This window comes from Aricia agestis, chromosome Z (assembly GCF_905147365.1).
Source record: "Aricia agestis chromosome Z, ilAriAges1.1, whole genome shotgun sequence".
Lineage (NCBI taxonomy): Eukaryota > Metazoa > Arthropoda > Insecta > Lepidoptera > Lycaenidae > Aricia > Aricia agestis.
The window spans coordinates 32,829,937-32,856,359 of record NC_056428.1 but is presented as its reverse complement, the minus strand read 5'-3'; the positions used below and the strand labels follow the sequence as shown (position 1 = coordinate 32,856,359).

Here is a 26,423-nt window from a genome sequence, read left to right as displayed (position 1 = left end):
GAAAGCGCGTCGCGCTGAGTCGGGTGTGCGCCTGGAAATTCACGTTTAGTTTTCAGTGTTTTATTCACAAAAATGGGCCTAAAGAAAAAAACAGAGTGAGTAATGAGATTTAATAATATATTATGAATATGTAATATTTTACATTGTATTTATTTTTGAGCAATGCGAATTTACAGCTTATTTCATAACAAAAGCTTTTTGGTGAAAAGGCTATAGTGCTTTTTATATCGAATGTTAGAAATATAATGCAATTTTAATTAGTGAATTTAATTATTGAAGAAATATACATAATATGAGTCACGATAAACTGAAGTACTTAGTACCACCATTGTTTAATTATTTACAGAGCGTTTATGATAATATTGTGTGATTGTGCATAAATGTGCCTAGCTAAATTGTCATTTTATTACAGGAAAAATGAAACGGAAATCAAGGAAAAAGAAAAGATATCATATTTCCAAATAGTAAGTTATTTACAATATTTTTACAATATTGTGAATAGATAAATATGAACATAAAATACTTTTATATAAATAATATAAGTACTTTAATATCATCTCAAAATGACTCTACATTTAAGTGCATGCAACAAAATTAAATAGTTTAAACTTTGAAGTTTAAAAAGAATATTTAAATGATGATCTCCGTACTTCTTTATGGGATTTCTATAATTTAAACAAAAAGGAAGCGAAAGAAAGTTGGTCGACAATTGTGCAATGTTAGATAAGCATGCGGTATGCAGCATGCTGTTGAAAATTTTCCACCCAGCATCACAGAGAAGAAAATGAAAACTAGCATGCGGCTAACAAAGACTTGGGTTCTATTTCTGTTACTTTTTATTAGTCTATCTCATTTTTGTCAGATTATTATTATATCACTATTGAATGCTTAAATATTCTTCCCGTCTTTAAAAATGGCACAAAATTAAACATTTATAAATAACATAAAATTAAAAATAAAATAAAATTATAGTAGGTAATAACTAATAAGTGTTATCTGGTACTGAAATATTATTAATATATATAAATAAATAAGTATGTAAATAAGTATAAATAATGAAATCATATATTATTTTTAGGTGACTCTAACTGCACCTGATTAAACTAATAATATTATAAGAGTAGACAAAATTTATAGTTTTAAAATTTAGGGACATTTGTTTAAAGTAAGTGCTATTTTAGCATTCTTTTGTTAAATCTAAAGTCGAAGACCTTACATTTTTCACTCAGCCATAGTTTACGTTAACTTTTACCTAGCCATAACTAAACAAAGTTAACTAATTAAAATAACTAGGTACGTAGCCAATGTAAACTTAGTGAATTGTGTAATGTACAGGCATTTGCTAAAATGCATTTATGTTGAATTTGGTAGTATCCTTTGGTTCAAAATATGCTAAATATACTAAATTCAAATTTTAAATGATTGATGATTTTATTATGTTTTAAAATTTAGGGACATTTGTTTAAAGTAAGGGCTATTTTAGCATTCTTTTGTAAAATCTAAAGTCGAAGACCTTACATTTTTCACTCAGCCATAGTTTACGTTAACTTTTACCTAGCCATAACTAAACAAAGTTAACTAATTAAAATAACTAGGTACGTAGCCAATGTAAACTTAGTGAATTGTGTCATGTACAGGCATTTGCTAAAATGCATTTATTTTGAATTTGGTAGTATCCTTTGGTTCAAAATATGCTAAATATACTAAATTCAAATTTTAAATGATCGCTGTTAATAAGCACTAGCTGTTTGACCGACCTTTGCTCGGTATTCAATAAAACACGAATAAAATGACATTTTCTAAAAATGATTCCTCGCTAGATCGATTTATCGCCCCCGAAACCCCCTATATACTAAATTTCATGAAAATCGTTGGAGCCGATTCCGAGATTCCAATTAAACAGGGTTACCTTGTAAGTCGACCTAGATCCTTTTAGGGGCTATAGTTTAGATCATTTCTGACTGATTTGACTATGAAATACCCTATCCTAAATCCAATGGTTTACGAGATAAACTAAGTAATTTTAAGTATTTTTCATAAAAAGTCCATTTTTCGCCTTTTGTTGTATCTCCTTTTTGTAATCTGAGGCTGTGGTATGATTGTTTATACGTTTTATTTTAGAAGATGAATTGCTCTACCCATTACAATAAAAAAAATACAATTGCAGAATAAAATGAGTTGTAAAAGATGGATAAAAGTGAAAAATCAAACAAGAAAAAAAACCTTAGATGTGTCTTTCTTTAAGCGATAATTAAAAAAAACTATGGAAGTCTGTTTGCAGATGAGCTTAAAAACATCTCCATTTTGTCAGCTATCCAAAAAGGTATAACATTATAGGGTAATAGCAGTTTTTATTACAAAAAAATCAGATGATAGCCTCCCCGGGCATTGAAATAAAATTATTAGTTAGTTCTAAAAATTAAACAAAAAAATGTAAACAGTAAATATTTATTAAATTTTGTTTTTACAGTTCATTTTCTACATGTCCGCCTCTGTTTCGGACACAAATTCTCTTTTGAGTGCTTTGAGAAAAAAGACTTTTCTCAAAGCACTTTTAACTACTCCAGTTGTTAGTGTAGTTCGCATTTTATCGGCAGCATCAATAATCTTTTGGTGTAAAACTTCTACACTCTTTATGGGATTGGGGTCGTCATACACCAGAGTCTTCATGTGTCCCCATACGTAATAGTCCTAATAGGTAATAGTGTATACATATTATATACAAGAATTGCTCGTTTAAAGATATAAGATAAGATTTAAATGTATAAACCCACAAAAATATTAGGTTTGATTTATGAACGCAGTCTTGTTCTAAATTATCTAATGAACTAGACTGCATTTAAAAACTTTTTGGGTGATACACAAATGCTTAAAAATGTCCAAATATAAGAGTAAAATTTCACTTCCGCTACAGAAAAAGCGTGTCTAGTTGAAATTCTACTAAACACAACGCATTATACTTCAGTTTCGCTATGGAACATGCGTGGAGCTTTTGGCTACGATTGTCGGCGTCATCGCAGGTCTACTCAGTGGTGGAGGAGTCTGTTACAACCTGGTGCAATTCGGAGAGCTCAGTACGTCGTTCGTGGAGAGAACGACACAATCAGACAGACTGTCCAGCTATCTACCCCTCACTAGGCTATTCGGGGGCGGCAGAAGACTGTAAGTGGATTTTTTTGTTAATCATTATTTTTTGGAAGACTGTAGTTTGTTTTTCTTACCAATCTTAAAATATTTCCGAATAGCTACGTCCATTGTCCACACTATGCGTTTTCGTCATAAATTTTCGTCAACTTCTTTGTATTCAACTTACGTTTGGCGCTTTTAATAATTGAATGCGTTAACGAAGGCAACGCCAACATTATCATTTTTGTTCAGTTGCAGTGTCTGTCAGCTTTGTAACAATATGTGCGACGAGAACGTTTTACTGGGTGGCTTATTTGGTCATAAGATATTCCAGGAAAAATAGAACTAAGCGAAAGTTTTGGATACGGTCAGAGCGCATGCGTCGAGGGCATACGCTATTGACTGCGCTATAACGCATGCCCTTGATGAACAAAAATGCACAGTGTGCACAAAGCTAATATGACATTCTGCGAACACAATAAAAGATCAAAGTAGTTACTTATAGAAAAAAAAAAAGACAAAAAAACGATTTGATGTCGTCGGCTGATTTGCTGAAACAAAGTCAGCTCCTACATATTTTCATGACTGGAATTTTACCAACTCGTGGTCACAGATATGACCTGTGTCACAGATGTAATGTGATTTGTGTGGTAGGTGAAAAATGTATTCAAAGCGGTTATTTATATGCCTATAATGGATACTTAACATTTCTTATCAAGTGATTAATTAACCTGCATTTTCTCTGCCAACCTCAAAATTTAAGTTCTTAGCAAATTGTATCATCGGTTAGAAATATACTATGTAGTATTTAAAGAGTTGGCTTTAAAAGTAACTAGCTTTTCATAGTAATTTGGTATATTAGTTTGTATTTTTCGCTAAACTCGAGAACGGCTGGATAGATTAAGCCAGTTTTAGTCTCAAAATATTTTTAAAAGGTCCTAAAGATGTAGGAAAAATGCTGAGAAAATACCAAAATTTTTGAATCAATTTTAATCATAATTCGCATTGTATGTTAATTGTTAGGTACAGTAATAAGTGCACCTATCGAGATCGACTCCACTCGAGACAGCTAATTCTAATTATAATAATATATACCTACAAACGATAGTATCTACATCCGGTAAGAAGCGGCTCTTATTATATTTATATATATTTATCTCAAGAAAACTAAGGGCCGCCTACACCGGAATGGCAGCGGCGAGGCGAGCACTTTCAAGTTTCAGTGTCATATGATATTAAACTTTATCTTCATTATTGTAATAGGTACATAGTATTGCTTGAGAAGTTTAGTCCGTGGCCGCTCGTGGCCGCTCTCAACTATGTATTATATTTACTTAATTTTAATTTTATTATTAGTTATTAAAGTACAAATATAATTAAGGATTTTGTGATCAAGTGCCTAGCTGTTAGTTATTACCATTATTGATTACGAGCAAAAAAATGCCAAAAAAATCACGTTTCTTGTATGGGAGCCCCCATCAAATATGAACTTTATTTTATTTTTTGTATTTGTTGTTATAGCGGCAACAGACATATAAACTGAAAATTTCAGAAACCTAGCTAAGTATAGCGGTTCTTGATAATATACAGCCTGAAGAAAGACAAACGGGCAGACCGACAGACAGACGGACAGATAACGAGGTCTTAGTAATAGGGTCACATTTTTACCCTTTGGGTACGGAACCCTAAAAATTATATTTTTCTGCAGAGATTTTTGTTGTGAAAAATAAACGATCTTTGCAAAGACTTCTTTCTACAATTTATATTTGGTCAGAAAAAAAGTGTCTAACTTAAGAGCATCTTAAATTACTGACGCATCCGGCATCACGCAAGTGTGACGCTGATCATGAACTCTGCGCTTTATGACGTGCCCTGTAAATTGATTCAACAATATCTAACTATATTGTCGAAAATCAAGATGATATAAACCAATTTAATGTTATGCTAAGTACTGACATGCGGTTTTGCTTGATAATTTTACTCCAAATCGAGTAATAAGTACATTGTGGACCGCAAAACTGACAGCTCGCAGCGAGCCGCTCGAAGGCTCGCATCGAGCCGGTTTGATGGAATGAAATATCGATTTAGAATAAAACTATCGAGCAATGCTGAATGTGTGGACGAAAGCCCGAGCCGCGGGTTTTGCTCTACACGACGTTATGGCTCGATCGAGCAAAACCGTATGTGAGTACTTAGCTTTATAGAGAGTGACAAAATTTGATTGACGATATTGAACTACTTAAATAAAAAAGTCTACAATAAACTTCCTTCTGAAGAATAATTTTAGAAAGCGCTAGTTCTTAGTATTGTTACATACGGTCAGTACACTGAAATGTATCTAGGCGCGACTTGATGCAAAATAATACAAGAATGAAATAAATTCCTTAACATTTGAATTTTGGATAATAAGTAGCTTTATGCATCGCGAATCGCGTCGCATCTATAAGGCTGCTGATCTAAGTATAGGAATGTACTTTAAAATCCAATAGAATTACTATTCATTGCGCTGAGCGAGATTGGGAAAATGAAGCGATGCTATTGGTTCTCAATAAAAAAAATCCACAGCCAAACATAATATGACATCTTCCTTTTTGGATGTCGGTTAAAAACTCATTCCTAGCAACGCGCAACGCAGCTTACGTCAGCTCCAGTGAAAACTCACTCTTATAAGACTCTTTTACACAAAACTTCCTCAACCAAATTTTAATGAATGTTAATGCTGAAAAGAAATGCAGAGCGTCCGTGGCCTAGTGGGCAGATCTTCGGTTCGCACTCCTAGAAGGTGCAGGTTCGAACCCGGGTGGAGACCTATGAGACATTTTCTGGTCTCAAGTACATAATACGGACGCTCGTACGGTGAAGGAAAACATCGTGAGGAAACCCGCACATAGTTGGTCCCAGACGTATTGACTAGTTCTTTCCTCTGGACTAGGCCGACTATGATGCGAGAATGCCGTATGCGCTTGCTCAATCATATGGACATTTAAAAATCTTGTCCCAGGCACGGTATTTGAGGAGTGGTTACTTCGCTCTGAAAAATACTGTACAAATCATCCACAACGGATGTAAAGGCCTAGTTTTTTTTTTAATGCTGAAAAGTTATAACCGCAATGCCACAGAACACAGTGCTTTAACTTCTAAATGCAAAGTTAAGTTACACAGTGTTCAATGGTTTCGCGTGATAATGATCATCCGTCCGAATGTTAATGCTGAAAGGCTCAAAACCTATGTCCACAAACCCACAGTGCTTGAACTTCTATTATGCAAAAAGTTACACTGCTTAATGGTTTTGCGTGATAATAGATATCACTTTAGATATTCGACCGATCGTCCGCTTTAATTTGCAACAATTGAAACGGGAGGTCACACGCCATTGAGTATGTCAACTAACGAGGAACTGCTGGCGGCTGTAATTGTAGTGTATATGTTCATATTTGTTTTCAATTATTATGCAATGGACACTGGACGCAATCAATCTCTAGACAGCGAACAAGTGTGGATATTATAGATCAAGATTGATATTGATATAATGCAGAAACTACAAGTTGTGTACAACGCCCACGAGCATGAAAGGGGAAGAAATCTCAAAAACCCAAAGATTTTTTGAAGTGAAAACTTCTTTAGCGGCGTTGAGCACTTTTGTGGGATGGGTAAAAACTGTGAAACTCGCGTCAGATTCTTGTGTTAAAAAAAATAATGCACAACGTTATTAATCAATTTTTCACTTCTGCCGGCACTCCCGGAGTGCAACCCGTCTTTTTTATTATTATTATTGTCCCAATGCTAGGCAAAGGCCTCCCGGCTTTCTTTCCATGGTTCGCGATCCTGTGATATTACAGGCCACTCTTTGTCGAACGCATCCAGTTCGTCGCGCCACATTTTCTTGGGTCGGCCTCTGTCGGCACAGAAAAAAAAACAAAGTATTATACGGTAGAGCCGGCAAAAGTGAAAATATAACGAAATAGCAGAAACATACATTTTTGCCTCTCAGTAGAAAGAGAGGGGATTTTGAGGAAGTAATATCCCCCTCTCTTTCTACTATATGCCTTATAATGGATTGCTACATCGACGGTCTACTCCCTCTCCCTCAGTCTTACGAATGTTCGATCAGGTCACCTGTTAAAATACCAAAATCAAAAAATACAAAACTATAGAACAAATTCGATTGCAGGGTAAACGCCTCTCACGAAGAAAACATGAAAGCTCTTCTGGAAGATGGAACAGCTTTAGCCATAGGAATGTTTATAAGCATTTTCATTTCGATAATCCTCACCATGACTTCAGTAGCTCTTATAAATTGGAGCGCTTTACGACAGGTAAGAGATTCATTCTAATATTACTTATTTATTTATTTATTGATTCACCAACAGAATCACATTTAACAAAATACAAAAACATACATGATACAGCACCGTTTTTTATGGATGAAATGTGTTCCAATGAAAGGTGAAATACAACATGCTTTGCGACTGAAACGAGAAAGTTTGTCTGTCTGTATGTCTTCACACTAAAATAGCTTCACCGATTTCGATGAAATTCGGTATAAGAATTACCTTGAGGTAAGGTTGGGTTTTTTTTTTTGGTTAACTGATGGTTAACAAAAAGTGAGAAATAAATAACAACAACTTTTTTCAGATAACAAGGATAAGAACCTTATTTTTAGAAGCAGTACTACGCCAAGAAATGGCATGGTTCGATACCGATTCTGAATTCAATTTAGCTTCAAAAATGTCAGAGTAAGTAGCTTTTATAAAAGTTTTATATCAAACAGAAATTGGTCTAAGCTAAAAATAATGTCCGTATATCGTGTTCTGCTTTTTAATACGGACAGAGATTAGAAAACTTGGTTGGTATAATCTAGCACATAATTAAACGCCTTTAAAAAAGGAACAGATTTTTGTAAAGCGGTCCTTAGACGGTAATGCAGCATGATATGCGTTACGTGATGTCCATGCGTGTGCTGTCATGCACGCATGGACATTCAAATGTATGATTGATGCGAATGACATATAATTATTGGAAATTTGTTTAATTTTTCGTCCTGAAATACATGCATGACATGCACGGATGATCGTTTCGCGATCGACATATCATCATTATCATGACAAATATATAAACATATTGTGACAACGAACGTTGTCACTTGTCACGATGAATGTCATGCTGCATTTGCCGTCTAGGGTCTGCTTATAAGCATGTGAATTTTGTTTTTGTAGGAATATGATGAAGCTAAAAGACGGTATCGGTGAGAAGCTGGCTGTGGTGTCTAACCTCATAGGCACAGCTTTGATATGCTTGTGCCAGGCTTTCCCAATGGGATGGGAGCTGTGCCTCGCGTGCTGTTCCGTTGTACCTTTCTCAATAGCCGCCTCTGTGGTTTTGTCAAATGTAAGTAAACATGGTTTAACAATCGCTCACCACTATCCAGTACCGAAGCACGTTAAAATTCGTACCTACATATTCACCTATTCAAACTTATTAGTTTTATTAGTTACTAGCTGTTGCCCGCAACTTCGTCCGCGTGAATGTATGTTATTAAAATCGAGATTTAGAAAATTGAACACCCATCTACGATTTTTTTTTTGGATATATATTACACACGAAAAAAGACCCAGGGAACTTGAACCTCAGATAGTTATCGTTTTGAAAAATCCTTTCTTAGAAGACCGCTTGGCGTAGATAGGGGATGGGGCCACAGGACAGGGGAAAGGAACATGTGACGGAGATAAGATGATAGACTATAGAAGACGGGATTTAATGTAGGCATCTATCCCTCTTATTCTCAGATTCATAATCTACAATTAAACCACAATTTCGAGGAGTTTCTACAATTCCATTACTTATCAAGTCACCGTTTTTAGGGCTCTGTACCCAAAGGGTAAAAACGACCGGGACCCTATTACTAATAATTGTCTGTCTGTCTGTCTGTCTCCAGGCTAAATTTCAAGAATCGTTATAGCTAAAGTTCAGATTTTTTTACAGATTATAATATATATCTGTTGCCGCTATAACAACAAATACTGAAAACAAAATAAAATCAATATTTAAGGGGGGCTCCCATACAACAAACATGATTTTTTTGGCCTTTTTTGCTCGATATCAATAATGACAACAGGCAGGCAGTTGAAATTTTCACAGAATCCTTAATTATATGTGTACTTTAATAATTAATAATAAAATTAGAATATAAATAAAATTTAAGGGGAGCTCCCATACAAAAACACAACTTTCGGCCTATTTTTTCTTTATAACGGTACGGAACCCTTCGTGCGCGAGTCCGACTCGCACTTGGCCGATTTTATTGTAAATATGGTATCAAATGCGGGCAATCTATACAACAAAAAAAGAATTTTGAAATTCTGACCACAAATAGCAAAGTAAACAAGCCCCTGACTCGTTTTTTCAAGTTTATTTTCAATGTACAAAAATTTTACCTCTACGATTTTATTATAAGTATAATAAATAAGTATAATATAGATTACTTTTAAATACGTCCAAGAATCTATAATAGTTTCTAGAAGTACGCAATGCGCGTGCGTTAATGTAGCGCGAGTGAAATCTAAGACAAGTAGCGTAACATAGTATTTTTAGTAACCAAAGCATATCGGATCACCAAGAATTTTGTATATAGACCTTCTATATACAAAATTCTTGGTGATCCGATATGCTTTGGTTACTAAAAATACTATGTTATATTTTATTCATCTTTCCTATTATTTCCTTTATATTGTATTATAAACGAACTTATGGCTACTTTTCAGTATCAAACAAAGTCATCTATTAGAGAAATGGAATCATACAGTCAGGCTGGTAAACAAGCGGAGGAGGTGCTAAAGTCCGTGAGGACGATTGTGGCCTTCGGTGGAGAGAGCAAAGAAGCAGAACGGTAAGATTATCATGAAAACATTAAAAAAATAACACATAATATAAGATATTGGAATTCAAATGATAGTCAATCCACAGTTAGACTCTACAGTCTAAATTGTACCAAATTTTATCAAAATCCGTATACATGCTTTTGCGTAAAAGACTAAAGAGTTCCAATCCATCCATTCGTAATAACAATTCAGATGTATAAAAACAGCAAAATATAGCTTTTAGCTTTTTCAAAAAAAGGTTTTACTTCCTGTATACTCTAAATTATACACGGAAGACGCAAAAATACTAAAAATAAATTATGGCATATACAATTAAATTAAGACTATCTCTAGGCTTTCATACTTTGTACACAGATTAGTAAACGATAAGATTAGGCGTGTACTATTATGTATATATATTATTACGTTATCATTGTCAACAGAACAGTCGATGCCTGATCCAACACAAAATAATACAGTAGACAGTAAACGAAATACATATTACAATACAAATTATTAATTTTTTGGGAGTTTGTATTATAGAATTACCGAAAATGACATATCTTGCTCATTAACTTTAAATAATATTTTTTATTTTATATTTAATCAGTGATATCACGTGATCGCAAACAGCCACCACAGAGTGTGACGTCACCATAGTAAAAGGAGGGAAGTAAGTTATCTTCATACAAAGGCACCGCGCGCGGCTTGTATGTGTGCGCCATAGTATCAAGCGAGCGATGAGTTTTAGAGGATGGTACCGCCAAGATTTTGTTGTGTGCCGTACGTGTCGACGCATTGATACTATGGCGCTCACATAATACAAGCCGCGCGCGGTGCCTTTGTATGAAGATAACTTACTTCCCCTCCTTTTACTATGACGTCACGATCTCCAAAACATTGTGTGACAAAGACATTTCGATGTCAAACTTATACCAAGATTTTTGCCGTTTGGAGGACCGTGACGTCATAGCGACGCCATGATAAACAGGCGTTTTAGCGGGAAATTTTAAAACGATTAAGTGTTTTTATTTTATTTTATTAATAAGAGTGTAAGTATAATATTTTAATTTTTATATTATATTTTAGGTGTCACAAATGTACACCTATATAAAATAAATATATTTCACAAAAATAGTCTACACCCCTACAAAAATAGGCTCTACTTACACTATGCGACGGTCTGTTGCGTATAATACTATACGAGATAGATGGGGTTTTCCTGTCATAATCCAATGTTTCCTCGAAGCTTTAACAACAAAGACTGGCATTCCGCTATCATATCTTTATTTATTTAATGAAACATCTCTGTCAAGCGAATTTTCTATCGACAAGAACATAACACCGTGTTATCAGAGATATTAATTCATAGGCAGATGGTGAACCTTCGTAATTTCGTCGGGTTATGAAGCTCGGATGAAAAGACCACGAGTAACTAAACTAAATATTATAACTTGACATACATACAGAGTGTCTATGTCTATTTTTGGTAACATATAATAAATAATAATATATAGTACGGGAGCCCTAGAACAATATTTTTTATGATTACTATCAAGCTAATTTTTGTGAGTAGCGTGGGAGAGCCATGCTTCGGCACGAATGGGCCGGCTCGACCGGAGAAATACCACGTTCTCACAGAAAACCGGCGTGAAACAGCGCTTGCGCTGTGTTTCGCCGAGTGATTGAGTTTATCGGAGGCCCAATCCCCCCTACCCTTTTCCCTTCCCTACCCTGCCCTATTACCCTATTCCCTTTTAAAAGGCCGGCAACGCACCTGCAGCTCTTCTGATGCTTCGAGTGTCCATGGGCGACGGAAGTTGCTTTTTGCCCCCCGTTTGCTTGTTTGCCCCCTTATTTCATATAAAAAAAGCTTCATTTTGATAAGACGAACAACATTTTTGTAGGGACCACACATAAGTGCATGCTTGCATTATTAACTTGTGTCTTAACTTGTGTTACGTGGCAACTACTTTTGTTATGTGTTTTATAATTAGTCTCTCTCTAACCTCCGTCTGAGGAACTTATGAATTGTGATTTGTAAAGACAATAAATAGCTTATCCGGGGCTCGGCGTTTCTTTTATCTCTCTGTCATCTAACTCAAGAATTTTTATTTGCGAAAAATCTCAAAAGTAGTAGCTAACAAAGATAGAAAGGATTTCATACTTTGAATTGAAGGTCCTAAAAATATATGGACTGTTTTATATTTTGTAGGACAATGTTACTCTTAAATTAAATGACTATTAATCAATCAATATACAAAAAATCTGCTCGTTAGGTTTTCGTTATGGGGTTCTGTAATCAACAAAACCTGGTTGACTACTGAACCCTAAAGGGGAACCCTAACAAGCTGATTTTTTGTATATTGATAGATTAATAGTTATATTTAATTTAAGAGTAACATTGTCCTACAAATAGAACAATCCAAATTTGAGGGCCATCAAGTCAAAGTATGAAATCCATTCTATTTCTGTTACCTACCACTTTCAAGATTTTTCGCAGATTAAAATGTTGTTCGTCGTATCAAAATGAAGCTATTCACAAAAAATTTGCTTGATAGTAATAAAAAAAAACTGTTCTAGAGCTCCCGTATTAATTTTATAGATAAGTAAGATTATCGATCTATGAGCCATCTAAAGACATCACATTTTTGCTTTTCAGGTATCGACGTCTACTTCTACCAGCCGAATCCTATGGTCGCAAAAGAGGAATGTACACAGGTTTAGGTACTGGTTTTAACTGGGTGCTCTCGTATTCCCTCAACGCTATTGGACTCACTTACGGCACCAGACTCGTACTCATAGACTATGATGTACCAGATGACGAAAGGAAATACGTAGTTGGTGTTGTTTTTAGTGTAAGTTGTCTTATGCACTTGCATTTAAGCACTGATAAAGATTGATAGTTGCTAAATTACTGGATGGATCAGAGCATACACTGTCCTAATCCAGCGCAGTCATCCAGCTATGTTTTCATGTGCTACTACATTTCATAAACTTCTACTTATGAACACACGTCTTATTCCAAATCAGTCGGTACTCGGTACCTTCAAATAATATAATTATTTCACACAGCTAAGTAAGGTGCTCTATTATAACTTTGTTAATTTTTATATTTAGATTCTATTCTGTGTGTACATGGCAACACAATCAATTACACTATGTGTCCCGCATATGGAAATTTTCGCGGCAGCACGAGGTGCAGCGAGCAGCGTTTTTGCACTCCTCGAAAATGTACCAAAAATCGATAGTCTGGACCAGGGTGGCTTCCAACCACGACGAGTTATCGGTGAAATTGCTTTAGAAGACGTCTACTTCAGTTATCCTTCTAGACCTAACGTTAAGGTAAGTGTTACCGGCTGACCATATATAATCATCAATTACATTATCGAAGAATACTAAGGGCCTGTTTCACCACTTTCAGATAAAGGTCCTAATAGGCTATGCCCAACTTTTTTGACTCCATACTTGATCTGTCAAGTTAATTGGTGGATAGCCTTATCAGGAAGTGGTGAAACAGCCCCTAAGTCTGTTCTGTCTTAATGTGGTTCTATTCAAGAATCTACAGCATTATCTGATTGTTGCTCACGATTCTATAAACTTCCACAGGTATTGCAAGGCTTTTCTCTACACATAAAGCCAGGGGAATGCGTAGCTCTAGTCGGCGCTTCGGGATGTGGAAAGTCCACGATACTGCAGCTACTCCAGCGTTTGTACGATCCACATGCTGGGGTTGTGAAACTAGATGGGAAAAATATCAAAAACCTGAATCTGAGCTGGCTCCGATCGTCATTAGGTGAGAATATTTAGTCCTAGAAGTAGAAGATTGTCTTTCTTCATATAATATAGATTGTAGACGTACACTGCATCACCTTAGAGTGCCATACTATTATAATAGACATAATACCGATGATAATAAAGCGTCTGATATTTTTATGTTTCTCATAGGTGTTGTTGGACAAGAGCCTGTTCTGTTCCGTGGAACAATCCATGACAACATCGCAATCGGTTGTCCCGAAGCAACTCGGGAGGATGTACAGAGAGTTGCTGATATTGCATACGCACACGACTTCATCGTTAATCTTCCCAATGTAAGTAATTTCTATAACAATAGTGCAATGTCTTAAAAATCAATTGTTTAAACCTTAAGACCACAATCAGAGATCAATCCGAATACAGCATTATTACTGGTATCAGGAAACAATTTTTCTCAGGGCTATGATACGATGATCGGTGAAAGAGGCACTTCGTTGTCTGGTGGTCAAAAGCAGCGTATTGCCATCGCACGATCTCTGTTGCGTGAGCCAGCGGTGTTGCTTCTGGATGAAGCGACTTCAGCGCTGGATCCACATTCAGAACGTCAGGTCCAGGCGGCTTTGGACCGAGCCAGTGTTGGTAGAACCACATTGACTGTTTCTCACAGGTACTTGCTTTATAAATTAGATATAACAAAACTAAGTGATAATACTTTTGGGTGTGTATGAGCCTCGTGTATAGAGTTCACTGTAAAAGTTGCAGCGCTGAAAGAGCAAACATTTTTTTCACTTTTGTATGGGAAAACTCGTGACGCTGGGGGGCAAGCGCCCCAAATACAAATCACAAAAAAATTTTTGATCTTTCAGTGCTGCAACTTATACAGTGAACTCTTTACAAGCAACACATACACACCCTAAAATATTATCACTTGATTTTGTTTCAAAAAGTTGTACAAACAATGTAAAGATACATTCAAAAAGGACACGCTTGCTTTCTTTATAAATTGTATAATTAACAATCAACTGAAATTATGAATTTGGAAATTATATGCTCTCAAAAGTTTTTTTTCCGGTTTGTTCCGTAATTTTAAGTTGGATTTCTGCGATGTGATGATTTTTTTACAGATTGTCAACGATCGTCAATGCTGATCGTATTATTTGCATGGACCAAGGTGCAATTGTTGAACAAGGCACACACGAGGAACTCATGAAACTAAAAGGTTAGTTAAATCATCGTATTAATATTAAGTCAGTAGGTGATTTGAAACAAAAATATGAAGATTAAGGATTTACTAATCACTAATCAATATATTGTTTTAGGCTTTTATCACAAACTTGTAACATCTGGAAATGAAAACAAGGAGCCTGATGTAATAGAAACGTTACCAGAAGAGGAAGATTTGAACAACGAGGGTGGAGGTGGTGAAATTACTGCAGTATCACGAGTTGACGTTAAAAGAAGATCTACCAAAAGAGTTGTTAGGCGACACTCGACAAAAAGAGGTGAGCCGGTAAATACAAAAGATTTAAAAAACAAAATCCTAAATACATAGTAAATCCTAAACATTGACTTTAATAATATTGTGGCCTGTAAATATAATCATGAACATATTTTTCAGAATCTCATGATTGGCTTACGCCCCGTGGTTCCATATCCTCGGTTATGTCTACGGGTATACAGAACTTTGTTTATAATAATGAGTTTGATTGCGAAGAGGAGGACAAGGGTGATGAGGAGGTAAGAATAAAAAAATATTAATCATTAAACAGCCATCGAAATAATAGCCTAGAATGCCGATCTAGCACGTCATTTCTTTGGATCATGTCAAGTCAATGTTAGTTGTGACTTGTGGTTTTTAAGCTGGGTTTGACATAACTGGTCCATTGAATCTGCCAATGAGTCAACTTCTCTCATAACATATCGACGGAATTAATTTAACTGAATTGTTCGGAATCATACCTCCTACAACTTTCCGCCATCGCTCCACGCGATAAATATACATTCCTCATCACCTTCATGAGTGGCAGTCTTCCGCCGTGAGTTTTCTGCCACGCAGTGTAAAACTCTGGAACGAACTGTCACCAGCAGTATTTCCGGACCTATATGACCTGCAAACCTTCAAGAAGAGAGCGTATTCCTTCTTCATTCAAAAGGCCGGCAATGCAACTGCAGCTCTTCTGATGTTGCCATGTTGTCCATGGCCGACGGTAGTTGCTTTCCATCAGGTGAACCGTTTGCTCATTTGCCCCCTTATTTTATTAAAAATCTGTTTACAGGAAGTACAACTAGTAAGCGATTGGCAGCTCTTGAAACTAAACGCACCGGAATGGCCATACATCGTATTGGGATCTATAGCAGCATTCATTCAAGGATCATGCTTTCCGGCGTTTGCCTTACTTTTCGGATATACGTCTGGGGTAACTAGTTCTTCATTTTTTTACTTTTAACTTTAAAATTCATTACTCACATTAAATGCAATAGTAGGTCAGTCATTACCTCTTCACGCCTATAATTATATAAGGGATGAAGATACTTTGAGTCCCGGGAAAGGACAGGATTGATAGTATCTCTCGAAAAGATGTATGGGTTCTGCGCGATAAACTTACTTCATCGCAAACTCATGGCTAACATCTAGTTTATAAGTCTTCATAGGTAATTCTCTTTTGTAATCCTTCAATTATCTTATTGTGAGCGTTCTTATTTTTTTATTTTAGATATTTGCACTAAAAGATCGGGCAGAGATCACATATCTGGCGGATTTCTACTCGGGCATGTTTCTGGTGGTGGCGGCCATAGCAGGCTTGTCTATGTGTCTCCAAAGTACAGCATTCACGAACGCTGGGCTGAAAATGACGACCAGGCTACGTCATCAGTATTTCTCGGCTTTAATGAGACAGGTAGGGTGTAAATTATATCTCTAAAGATGAGACGTTTTAAGTTCTCCCACTTTGTATTTTACTCTAATATAGCAAAAAGTAAATGTATTTCTGATGTTTCCAGCCACCCCAGCAAAAACTACTGGACCGATTATATTTTATAATCTTATTTTATTGACATTGCTTATACCTAGTCAATGTTTATCATCATAAACCAAATATACGTGGGAGAGCCATGCTTCGGCACGATTGGGCCGGCTCGACCGGATAAATACCACGCTCTCACAGAAAACCGGCGTGAAACAGCGCTCGCGCTGTGTTTCGCCGAGTGAGTGAGTTTACCGGAGGCCCAATCCCCTAACCCCTACCCTATTCCCTTACCTACCCTCAACTATTCCCTTCCCTTCCCTTCCCTACCCTCCCCTATTACCCTATTCCCTCTTAAAAGGCCGGCAACGCACTTGCAGCTCTTCTGATGCTGCGACTGTTCATGGGCGACGGAAGTTGCTTTCCATCAGGTGACCCGTTTGCTCGTTTGCCCCCTTATTTCATAAAAAAAAAAAAAACAGTGGACAAGCGATTATGTTTCAAAATCATTTAAGTCTCAAAACTTACATTGAGCATATCACTTGATGTGTTGCTCTATCTTCCAGGAAATTGGCTATTTCGACAAGGAGAGCAATACAGTGGGCGCCATGTGTGCGAGACTGAGCGGTGACGCTGCCGAAGTTCAGGGTGCTACAGGCCTGAGGATCGGGCTCATCCTCCAGGGCACCAGCTCCGTGGTCGTGGGCTTCCTCATGGCCATCAGCTATGACTGGAAACTGACGCTTGTGGGCACTGCCTTCCTTCCTCTTGTGAGTATTTTCTTTTTAGTTTAGAATACTCAGTAGTCATCTTATGTACTGATTACATTTGGTACAGTTCTGAACGATATCCGAATTAAATGCAAACTGAATTCATAAAAATACTGTCTGGCGTAGACGTAGAACTATTCCTATGATACGAGTATATCCTACTAATCCTACTAATATTATTAAGGCGAAAGTTTGTTTGGATGTATGGATGTATGGATGTTTGTTACTCTTTCACGCAAAAACTACTGAACGGATTTTATACTATATATTTATACTACGGAACGGACAATAGTATAGCTTATACATCAGAATAACACATAGGCTACAATTTTAACCGACTTTCAAAATGGGGGAGGTGTTATGTTCGTTTTCTTATGTTCAATGATTACTCCGCCGTTTGTTAACCGATTTTCAAAATTTTTCTTTTGGTATATAGGGTATCATCCCAATTTGGTATTATATTCTCAAAAGTGGTGATCTTATGAAAGATCCATAAGTAATCGAGGGAACTCCTCAAAATTTATAGGGAAACATGTGGTGACTTCGGATTCGTGAGAAGTATTCTAAGCATATGCTACCAACAAGTAAGATTTTGCACCGAGATATACCTGGTATACCGTGGTTCGGAAGGTGCTGAGAGAACTCATCCATACATCCACACATCCATACATCTATATTCTATACATACAAACAAACTTTCTCCTTTATAATATTAGTAGGATAGTAGGATATATACCAAAAGAAAAATATATATGGGGGTATCATCCCAATTTGGTATTATATTCACAAAAGTGGTAATCTGATGAAGGATCCATAAGTAATCGAGGGAACTCCTCAAAACTTATAGGGAAACATGTGGTGACTTCGGTTTCGTGAGAAGTATTCATGCTACCAACAAGTAAGATTTTGCACCGAGATATACCTGGTATACCGAGGAAGAGAACTCCTGATTCTTTATAGATACAAGTTTGGGAGTTTCGGCGTTATTTTAAGAACAGAAAGTATATTATGCTACTATGCAAATTACATTCATCATCACTACCATATTATACCATTTCATAGTCTTTTAGATCGAGACTCGAGTTTGTCAAGCGATAATTAAAAAAAATCTATACCTTAACCTACCTAATATTATAAACCTGAAGAGTATGTTTGCTTGAACGCGTCAATCTCAGGAACTACAGGTCCGATTTAAAAACTTATTTCAATGTTAGATAGCTCATTTTTCGAGTAAGACTATAGACTATACCTATATTATCACGCTAAGACTAATACGACCGAAGAAATCAGGAAAATGTGGGAAAAACGGGGGAAATATTAGAAATTACGAACTACTACAGCAATTTTTATGGCAATATTTGGCACAGATATAGAGTAGACCAAGTGAAGGGAGTATTTAGCTATTATAGCATAAGCTATTTTTTATGGGAAAATGTACGGTTTCCGTAAAATTCCTAATTTACGCTGGCGAAGCCGCGCGGGACATCTAGTTTTATTATATAAGCACTAAATCCGGCTTTCATTATCCTTTTATCATCAGACTTCTCGCCGTCATCTACGGAAGGACGTAAATCATCAATAATCATGTCAATTTCATTATTATTTTTATTTTTGCATTGAATTTGTCTAGATGGTTGGCAGCATCTGGCTAGAAGGAATCATTTCTCAGAAGTCCCAATCAGATGAAAGAGCAGCGTTGGAGTCAGCAACAGCGATCGCAACTGAAGCTGTTATTAGCATCAAAACAGTGCAGAGTTTAGGTGGAGTATAGACACTATACGTCTTCTAAAACATATTCTGTTTATAGACTTTACTTTCGGGTGCCTTGTGCCGTTTAGGAACTAAGGATTGGAGTGGAGGACAAAAGTGTGATTTACAAACAATGATATCATATTTTACAAAATCTATTTATTTAGTCTAAAACAAGCGTTTTTTTTTTTAAATAGCCAATTTTAGCAATAGGACTCAAGCGCTTATTTTCACAGCTTTTTTCTCATCTTTACAGGAGTAGAAAGAACATTCCTGGATAAATTCAAGGTGTCTCTGGTGGAATCCTGTGCCGCTGTCTCCAAGAAGACAAGATGGAGGGGTCTGGTGTTGGGTCTAGGAGTTTACGTGCCTTTTATGTCGTACTGCAGCGCCACAGTGTATGGTGCAGCACTTATCGCTAACGAAGGCCTTGACTACAAAATTGTTATGCTGTAAGTTGGTTTCATTGCTGGATATATCTGTCAAACGTAAAAAAAGTAGAATCTATTTTTAGTAGTATGATAAAGCCCGGTTACTGAAAACGAGGAGCAATTATTGTCTCTTTCAGTCGCATATATTATAAAAAATTAATGATAGATTGAGTGAATATTCACATTTTTGGTGACCAGAGTTTAAAATTTTGTCACTCAGAAGTCAGTCTTTTTTAGTTTCTTAGGTGTGTAGTCTTTTTTGGTCTGCTTTACTGTCACAAAGTTAGAGATCACATTTCTGCATTGACTCAACTGTATATTTGGAATAAGTAGCGACTAGCGCTATGCTGATATCGTGCTCCTATTTCGTAGATGAATGTATAGATCATAGAGAAATATATAAATACATACACCGATAGATCATCAATGATGACAGCTATATCAGGGATGGCGAACCAATGGCACGCGTGCCAGAAATGGAAATTTTGAGCACGCTACTGATCGCAAAATTACTATAGAGATTATTCTACAAAAGCGCCAGTCCATGCTTGGGGCATTATACGCGTCATAATTACAAAGAAAAATATTATTTGAGGCACGTCTTCGTGACGAAAGAATTCTTCAGAAAAGCAGCACGTTGATAAGGAAAGGTTCGACATCCCTGACCTATAGCTTTATCAGCTCTTTATATTTTCAGAGTAAACGAAGCTTTGATGTACGGCGCCTACATGCTCGGTCAGTCGCTGGTGTACGCACCCAGCTTCAACTCAGCCAAGGTGTGCGGATCGAGGATATTAGCCATTATTAACAGGGATCCGAAAGTCAAAACCGAATCTGGTGTGAGGGATAGAAAAGAATGGGTAAGTTAATGTTGATTTATAAACTTAGGTTTTCATTGCTCTTACCATAGACCCAAATTGACGTGAGATTTCCTGTAAGACGTTGTGTCTCACAAAATAATTTTCATGCTTTTGAAATTTGGCCTACGGCTATGTGTGATACTTCGTTGTATCCTTCAGAATCATATCTCGAAAAAAAAATAATATATATCTATCGACGCTTCACACCACGTCAGTCTGGCCCCGTGGTAAGTACCTGAAGGACTTGTGTTACAGGTACCAGACAACGGATATATATTTAATACTTTTTATACTATACATATATTTAAGATTTTTTATTATATGATACACATATTTAATACACATCCATGACCCAGGAACTTTGAAAAACTTTTTGTTCCATCGGCGGGATTCGAACCCGCGACCCCCGGCTTGAGCTACCAACGCGCTCACCACTAAGCCACAGAGGTCGTCGGAAAGGTCCTTAAAAACTAAACACGTAAAATTGATTTTTCGTCTCTATCTTTAACAGGTTGCTACCGGTAACTTCGGCATCAAAGACGTGGAATTCAGTTACCCGACTCGGTCGCATATTCAAGTGCTCAGAGGCGTGGATCTTAAGGTGGAAGCTGGAAAGACCGTCGCTCTCGTGGGGTCCTCTGGCTGCGGGAAATCCACCATTCTGCAGTTGATGCAGCGATTCTACGATCCGGAATCTGGAAACATTGTAAGTATTCTTTGTAAAACGTCTTTTAGGACATCTTAAAATGGTAATTTGTGAATTATTAAACCTTTAAGTTAAGTAAAAACTTTGAGGAACTTATAGAGTACAAGCGCGTTTTAAGCTCTAACGCCATTTCAACGATGAAACGATGAATTAACGAACGGCTGGTCGTGTCATCCAAGTATTATTTTTTGATTCTGGCTAAAACATTCTTGTAGACCTGTAAAAATTATTCTTTGCCTATTAAGCATTTCAACACACACTCCTCAATACCTCAGACTCGTGGGATATATACGTGGGAGAGCCATGCTTCGGCACGAATGGGCTGGCTCGACCGGAGAAATACCACGTTCTCACAGAAAACCGGCGTGAAACAGCGCTTGCGCTGTGTTTCGCCGAGTGAGTGAGTTTACCGGAGGCCCAATCCCCTACCCCATTCCCTTCCCTACCCTCCCCTATTCCCTTCCCTTCCCTACCCTCCCCTATTACCCTACTCCCTCTTACAAGGCCGGTAACGCACTTGCAGCTCTTCTGATACTGCGAGTGTCCATGGGCGACGGAAGTTGCTTTCCATTAGGTGACCCGTTTGCTCGTTTGCCCCCTTGTTTCATAAAAAAAAAAAGACAGTGCCGGATTTACATTTTTTTATTAAAGTGCCCGCGCGCCCCTTGGACGCTACCGCATCCCTAGGATGCTGCCGCCCCTAGGCCGCGGCCTATACGGCCTATCTATAAATCCAGGGCTACTCAGACGACAGACACACCAGAAGGCCAGAGTGTCATCTTCGGCATATGATTTTGATCGCTTCTCCAGGAGCTGGACTCCCGCGACATCCGCAGCTGCCTCACCATCCCGCGTCTGCGGCGGCAGCTGGGCGTGGTGCAACAGGAGCCGGTGCTGTTCGACCGCACCATCGCGGAGAACATCGCGTACGGCGACAACGGACGGAAGGTCACCATGCACGAGATCGTGTCGGCCGCGAAGTCAGCGAATATACATAGCTTCATTGTGTCGCTGCCGAAGGTTAGTGTGACCCGTCACTTAGCCGTAGGTAACATGCTCAGTTTCTCATCAGTTCAGTTCATCAATCTAGTAAGATTTACCCGATACTGAACGTCTAACCAGTTGATTCACAAACTGATAATTTCTTTATTATGTTCTTTTAACCATCGATCTGTCATCAATCTGGCATCAGTGACGCCAGATTGATATGCGTCGCCATAGACTGCTGAGATTGAACGTGTAACCTACATCTTATAAACTAATTAAAGTATGCAAATATCACAATAGACAGAACGAACCAGTAGGCCGGCTTGAAACGTCGCTATATACGCGTCGCTTGGCGGTCTGAATTGACCCTTATCCCTTGATATCAATCAAGGGATAAGTATCAATTGACCCTTGTCAATTGATACCGCAAAGCGACCCGTACATGGATTTCTAATTTTGTATTGAATTGACAGACTTCAATTGCGTGGGATGTCTTGCAAGTCTGTCAATTCAATACAAATTTAGAAAATAATAATATTAAAAATTCATTATTTGCACATTAAAAACATAGCAATAAAAATAATATAAAAATAAAGGATTTGCGCATATTGGCGGTCTTACCGCTACAAGCGGTTTCTTCCAGACAACCAAGAAAATATGCATATCTACTAATTAACTATACATCTACGTGTCGCGTTGCGGTCTGAATTGACCCTAAATCGGTATACTGGTTCGTTCTGTCTAATGTGTATATACGGTCTCTGATAAAAACATAGAAAATCTCAAAGCCGCTTCTGTAGGCACGAATAGACCTCGTCTTTATAATAATTGGGCCCTCATTGGACTCCATAATCAACAAAAATATTTTCCTATTTCAGTCAGTTACAATAAAAGAATGAAAGTTAAGTATTACTTTCCAATTTCCAAACAGGTGAATATGCCAACAGTTAAAACTTCTTATCTCTACATAACTTTATTAGGATCACAGCAAAGCGATACCAAGTCTACTACTAAATGCTACTATATCTTAGATTATATTATTATAACCCGGTATCTCCAAACCTTTTGACATAATGCCATTTAATAAGTAAAGCAAAATCTTATCTCCAGGGCTACGATACAAACCTAGGGGCAAACGGTGCGCAGCTGTCCGGTGGTCAGAAACAGAGAATATGCATCGCCAGAGCCCTCATCCGGTCACCCAGGCTGCTGCTGCTGGACGAAGCCACCTCAGCTCTGGACACCAATAGCGAAAGGGTATGTAGTCAATTACAAAAAGGCGTTCGTGTTAATTAAACTTTAAAAAAACCTTAGGATCAAATAGAGTCTAGGACAGGTAATAATTATAATATAATTTATAGGTAGTATCAGAGGCCTTAGAAAAGGCAGCCAAAGGAAGAACTTGTATTACGATAGCCCATCGTCTCTCAACGATCAAAGATGCTGATTTGATATGCGTCTTGGATAAAGGTATGCGAATATTAGTTTTATACAGGTTTACTTATGAGAAGATTCTAAGGGCCTGCTTCACCATTTCCTGATAAGTTCCGGATAGGCTATCCACCACTTTTTTGACAGATTCTCCATACTTTATTTGTCAAGTTAGTTGGTGGATAGCCTATTTGTCACTCATCAGGAAGTGGTGAAACAGGCCCTTACTCTCCTATTTATGATTCCTTCAAATATTATACCAAATTCTAAACGTTTACTATACAGTATACACTGAAATCTGAATGAATTCATTGACTGAACATCTACGACTTTCTATTATACACTGAATTAATTATTTATTGAATGAACATCTACGATTTAGTTCTTCATTGAATTATTACGGATCTGTAAGGATCAAACAAAGGAACAAAAAAATTAAATGCTACGTGACTTGGTAGCTACAAACTACATCCCTTATTATTCGTAGAGCGTTACGCGAACTTGCTACGGCGTAGTATTGCTACAACAATTTTTGCGATGTACTAAAAAGGCTATTTGATTTTTTTTTCTTCCTGAAAGTATGAAAGTGAAAACCATTTAAACTAATTCGTGCTGTGTCCGATTTAAAAATATTTTGCTCTCGTATAAAGATGATTTTTAATGCTGGAAGCGTTTAAACTATTTTTGTTTTCCAGGCAAGATCGTAGAGCGCGGAACCCACACGGAGCTTATGAACTTAAAGGGCTTCTATTGGAAGATGGGCAAAGGGCAAAACATCGCTTAGGAATATTAAGCATCTATATTTTATATATGCCAAATAGTTTTATTGACTCGAGGCTCACTTGCGCAGATAGATACACCATTTCTGGTCTTGTAATAATCAACATGAATTCGATACGATTACGATTCAGTATATAGTGTACCCGGCGAATCGAGGCGGTAGCGGTCATTGGCTCTTTAGTCTAGGAGCTGTATGAAAAAAAGCGCGCACTGTATTCAGATAACTAAAGAAAAAATTGACCTCTAATAAAGACACAGAATATTGTATATTCCTCGGAAAACCTATTGGTAACTCTTACAATGAGTTACCCTCTTACAATGAGTTACCCTCTTACAATGATAATCTCCAACTATTGAAATTGTTTATGTTGGATTTGTACAGCAAAATTGGGGTAAAAGTGCATGTTTGTTGATCCGAAGTCGTTATATCTCGTTCTTTTGTATTTATAAAATAAATCTAACTTATATTTAACCCAGGTAGGTTTAATTTTAACCACGAACTATGTAAGTTAGATTGAGTAAAAGCATTATATAGACGTCGCCATAATAATAGAAATTAGAAACCGAACTATGTGCAAAGAACATGGAATATTAAATAGACTACTGGGTCTTTGATCTCTCCATGGCTTTTTAAATATCATTTAAAAATAGGAAGCCTACTCCTATTAATTAACTGTAAGCTTGTTATTAAGCCTTTAGTTGTCATAGTATGTTTTGTGTAGTTTATTTGGATGTTCTATTATGTGTTATATATTATATATAAATTACTATATATTTTATAAATATATGCTCGGATTTTTTTGTGTAAGTTTAGCACTTTAAGCGTTTAACATTATTTCTGCTATCATATTTTGGTTGTCTGGATTTCTGGAAGAAACCGCTCAAAGCGGGTAGACCGCCTATTTGCTATATTCCTTGCCAAATGTTGTTTTTGTTATTTCATATTGTTTTTAATGCACATAAAGAATTTATAAATAAATAAATATTATCACCATTAATTATAAAATAATATACACAGTGACTATCTTAACCACAGTAATGCAGCTCTTGTCAGTGCCGTAAATAGCCTTTTTGGCGCCCTGTGCGAGCTTATATAACTGCACCCATGTTTTTTAACTGACTTCCAAAAAGGAAAAGGTTATAAATTTTAAGTTCGGCTGTGGATATATATATTTTTTACTACATTGAAAAACATCTCTGGGGCGCAGCGGGAAGTACTTATCGGGAGCAATTCGAAAAAATAAGAGTCTACCTGGCCATTCTTGCGCCCCCCCAGAGTCTACGCCCTATTTACGGCACTGGCTCCTGTCTGTCAAGTTACAAGTTACATTTTCAAGGTAGTAGACAAGGATAGCGTCTATGAAATAGTTCATATGTAAATATTTCTTTTAGTATTAAGCTGCCAGTATGCTTTTTGTTAGTTCCTGCATACTGTATTCCAGTGTAAGAATTTTCATATTTTAAACTTTAGAGAATTAGACAATCTTCTCTCCAATCTCAAAACCTGTATTCATTTTCTCGGCAACTGCTGTGTTTTCACGTAATTCAGTATGAAGATTGAAGAGGCTTATTGGGATTATACTGCAGCACTCAAAGACGAATGATTAATTAGATACATTAGATAAAGATTTTGACATAAGACCCGTACTTATATTATATTCTGTGATCTGTCCATAAAGTTAATATACCTAGCGTAATATATTAACTTTATGATTCTGTCAAACTCTTAATTATATTGAAGTTTAACCACAATTTTAAAAGTCTCTCAGTACAGCAGTTAATCTAGTAATGTGTGATTTACCGCAGACTGCTATACAAGATACACTGTCTACCGAATGTAACGACGTATTTGATTTTTTATCATTAAGGTGATCGCATATAAAAGCCGGAGTGCTTGCTGTGTTCGATCAGCTTTAATAAGTTTATTTATTCATATTATTCTTGTTTTGTGTCGACCCTAATTGCCTTGATCTTACATTTTTCGAATTTCATCCAATTCTGTCATGA

At 36.8% G+C, this 26,423-nt stretch overlaps 1 protein-coding gene across 1 annotated transcript; it reads left to right on the top strand.

The window, feature by feature from the left end:
- On the top strand, window positions 1–24,442 carry LOC121739383 (multidrug resistance protein homolog 49-like). The gene is made up of 26 exons (XM_042131823.1): window positions 1–95; window positions 413–464; window positions 2,966–3,162; window positions 7,298–7,442; window positions 7,762–7,862; window positions 8,343–8,514; window positions 9,888–10,012; window positions 12,646–12,841; window positions 13,104–13,328; window positions 13,593–13,779; window positions 13,932–14,074; window positions 14,198–14,406; window positions 14,864–14,958; window positions 15,059–15,241; window positions 15,358–15,476; window positions 16,016–16,156; window positions 16,454–16,636; window positions 17,269–17,472; window positions 19,103–19,232; window positions 19,478–19,673; window positions 20,350–20,512; window positions 21,024–21,218; window positions 22,029–22,238; window positions 23,316–23,462; window positions 23,567–23,675; window positions 24,332–24,442. Exons 1-26 carry the CDS (start codon window positions 73–75, stop codon window positions 24,418–24,420), a joined length of 3,939 nt encoding a protein of 1,312 aa, XP_041987757.1. The 5' UTR covers window positions 1–72; the 3' UTR covers window positions 24,421–24,442.
- Window positions 24,443–26,423: the final 1,981 nt, after the last annotated feature.

Coding starts and splice junctions, on each gene's coding strand:
- LOC121739383 (XM_042131823.1), top strand. CDS start 73: ATGGGCCTAAAGAAAAAAACAGA. Junction 17,473..19,102: donor GCACTGCCTTCCTTCCTCTT/GTGAGTATTTTC, acceptor GAATTTGTCTAG/ATGGTTGGCAGCATCTGGCT. Junction 19,674..20,349: donor GACTACAAAATTGTTATGCT/GTAAGTTGGTTT, acceptor TTATATTTTCAG/AGTAAACGAAGCTTTGATGT.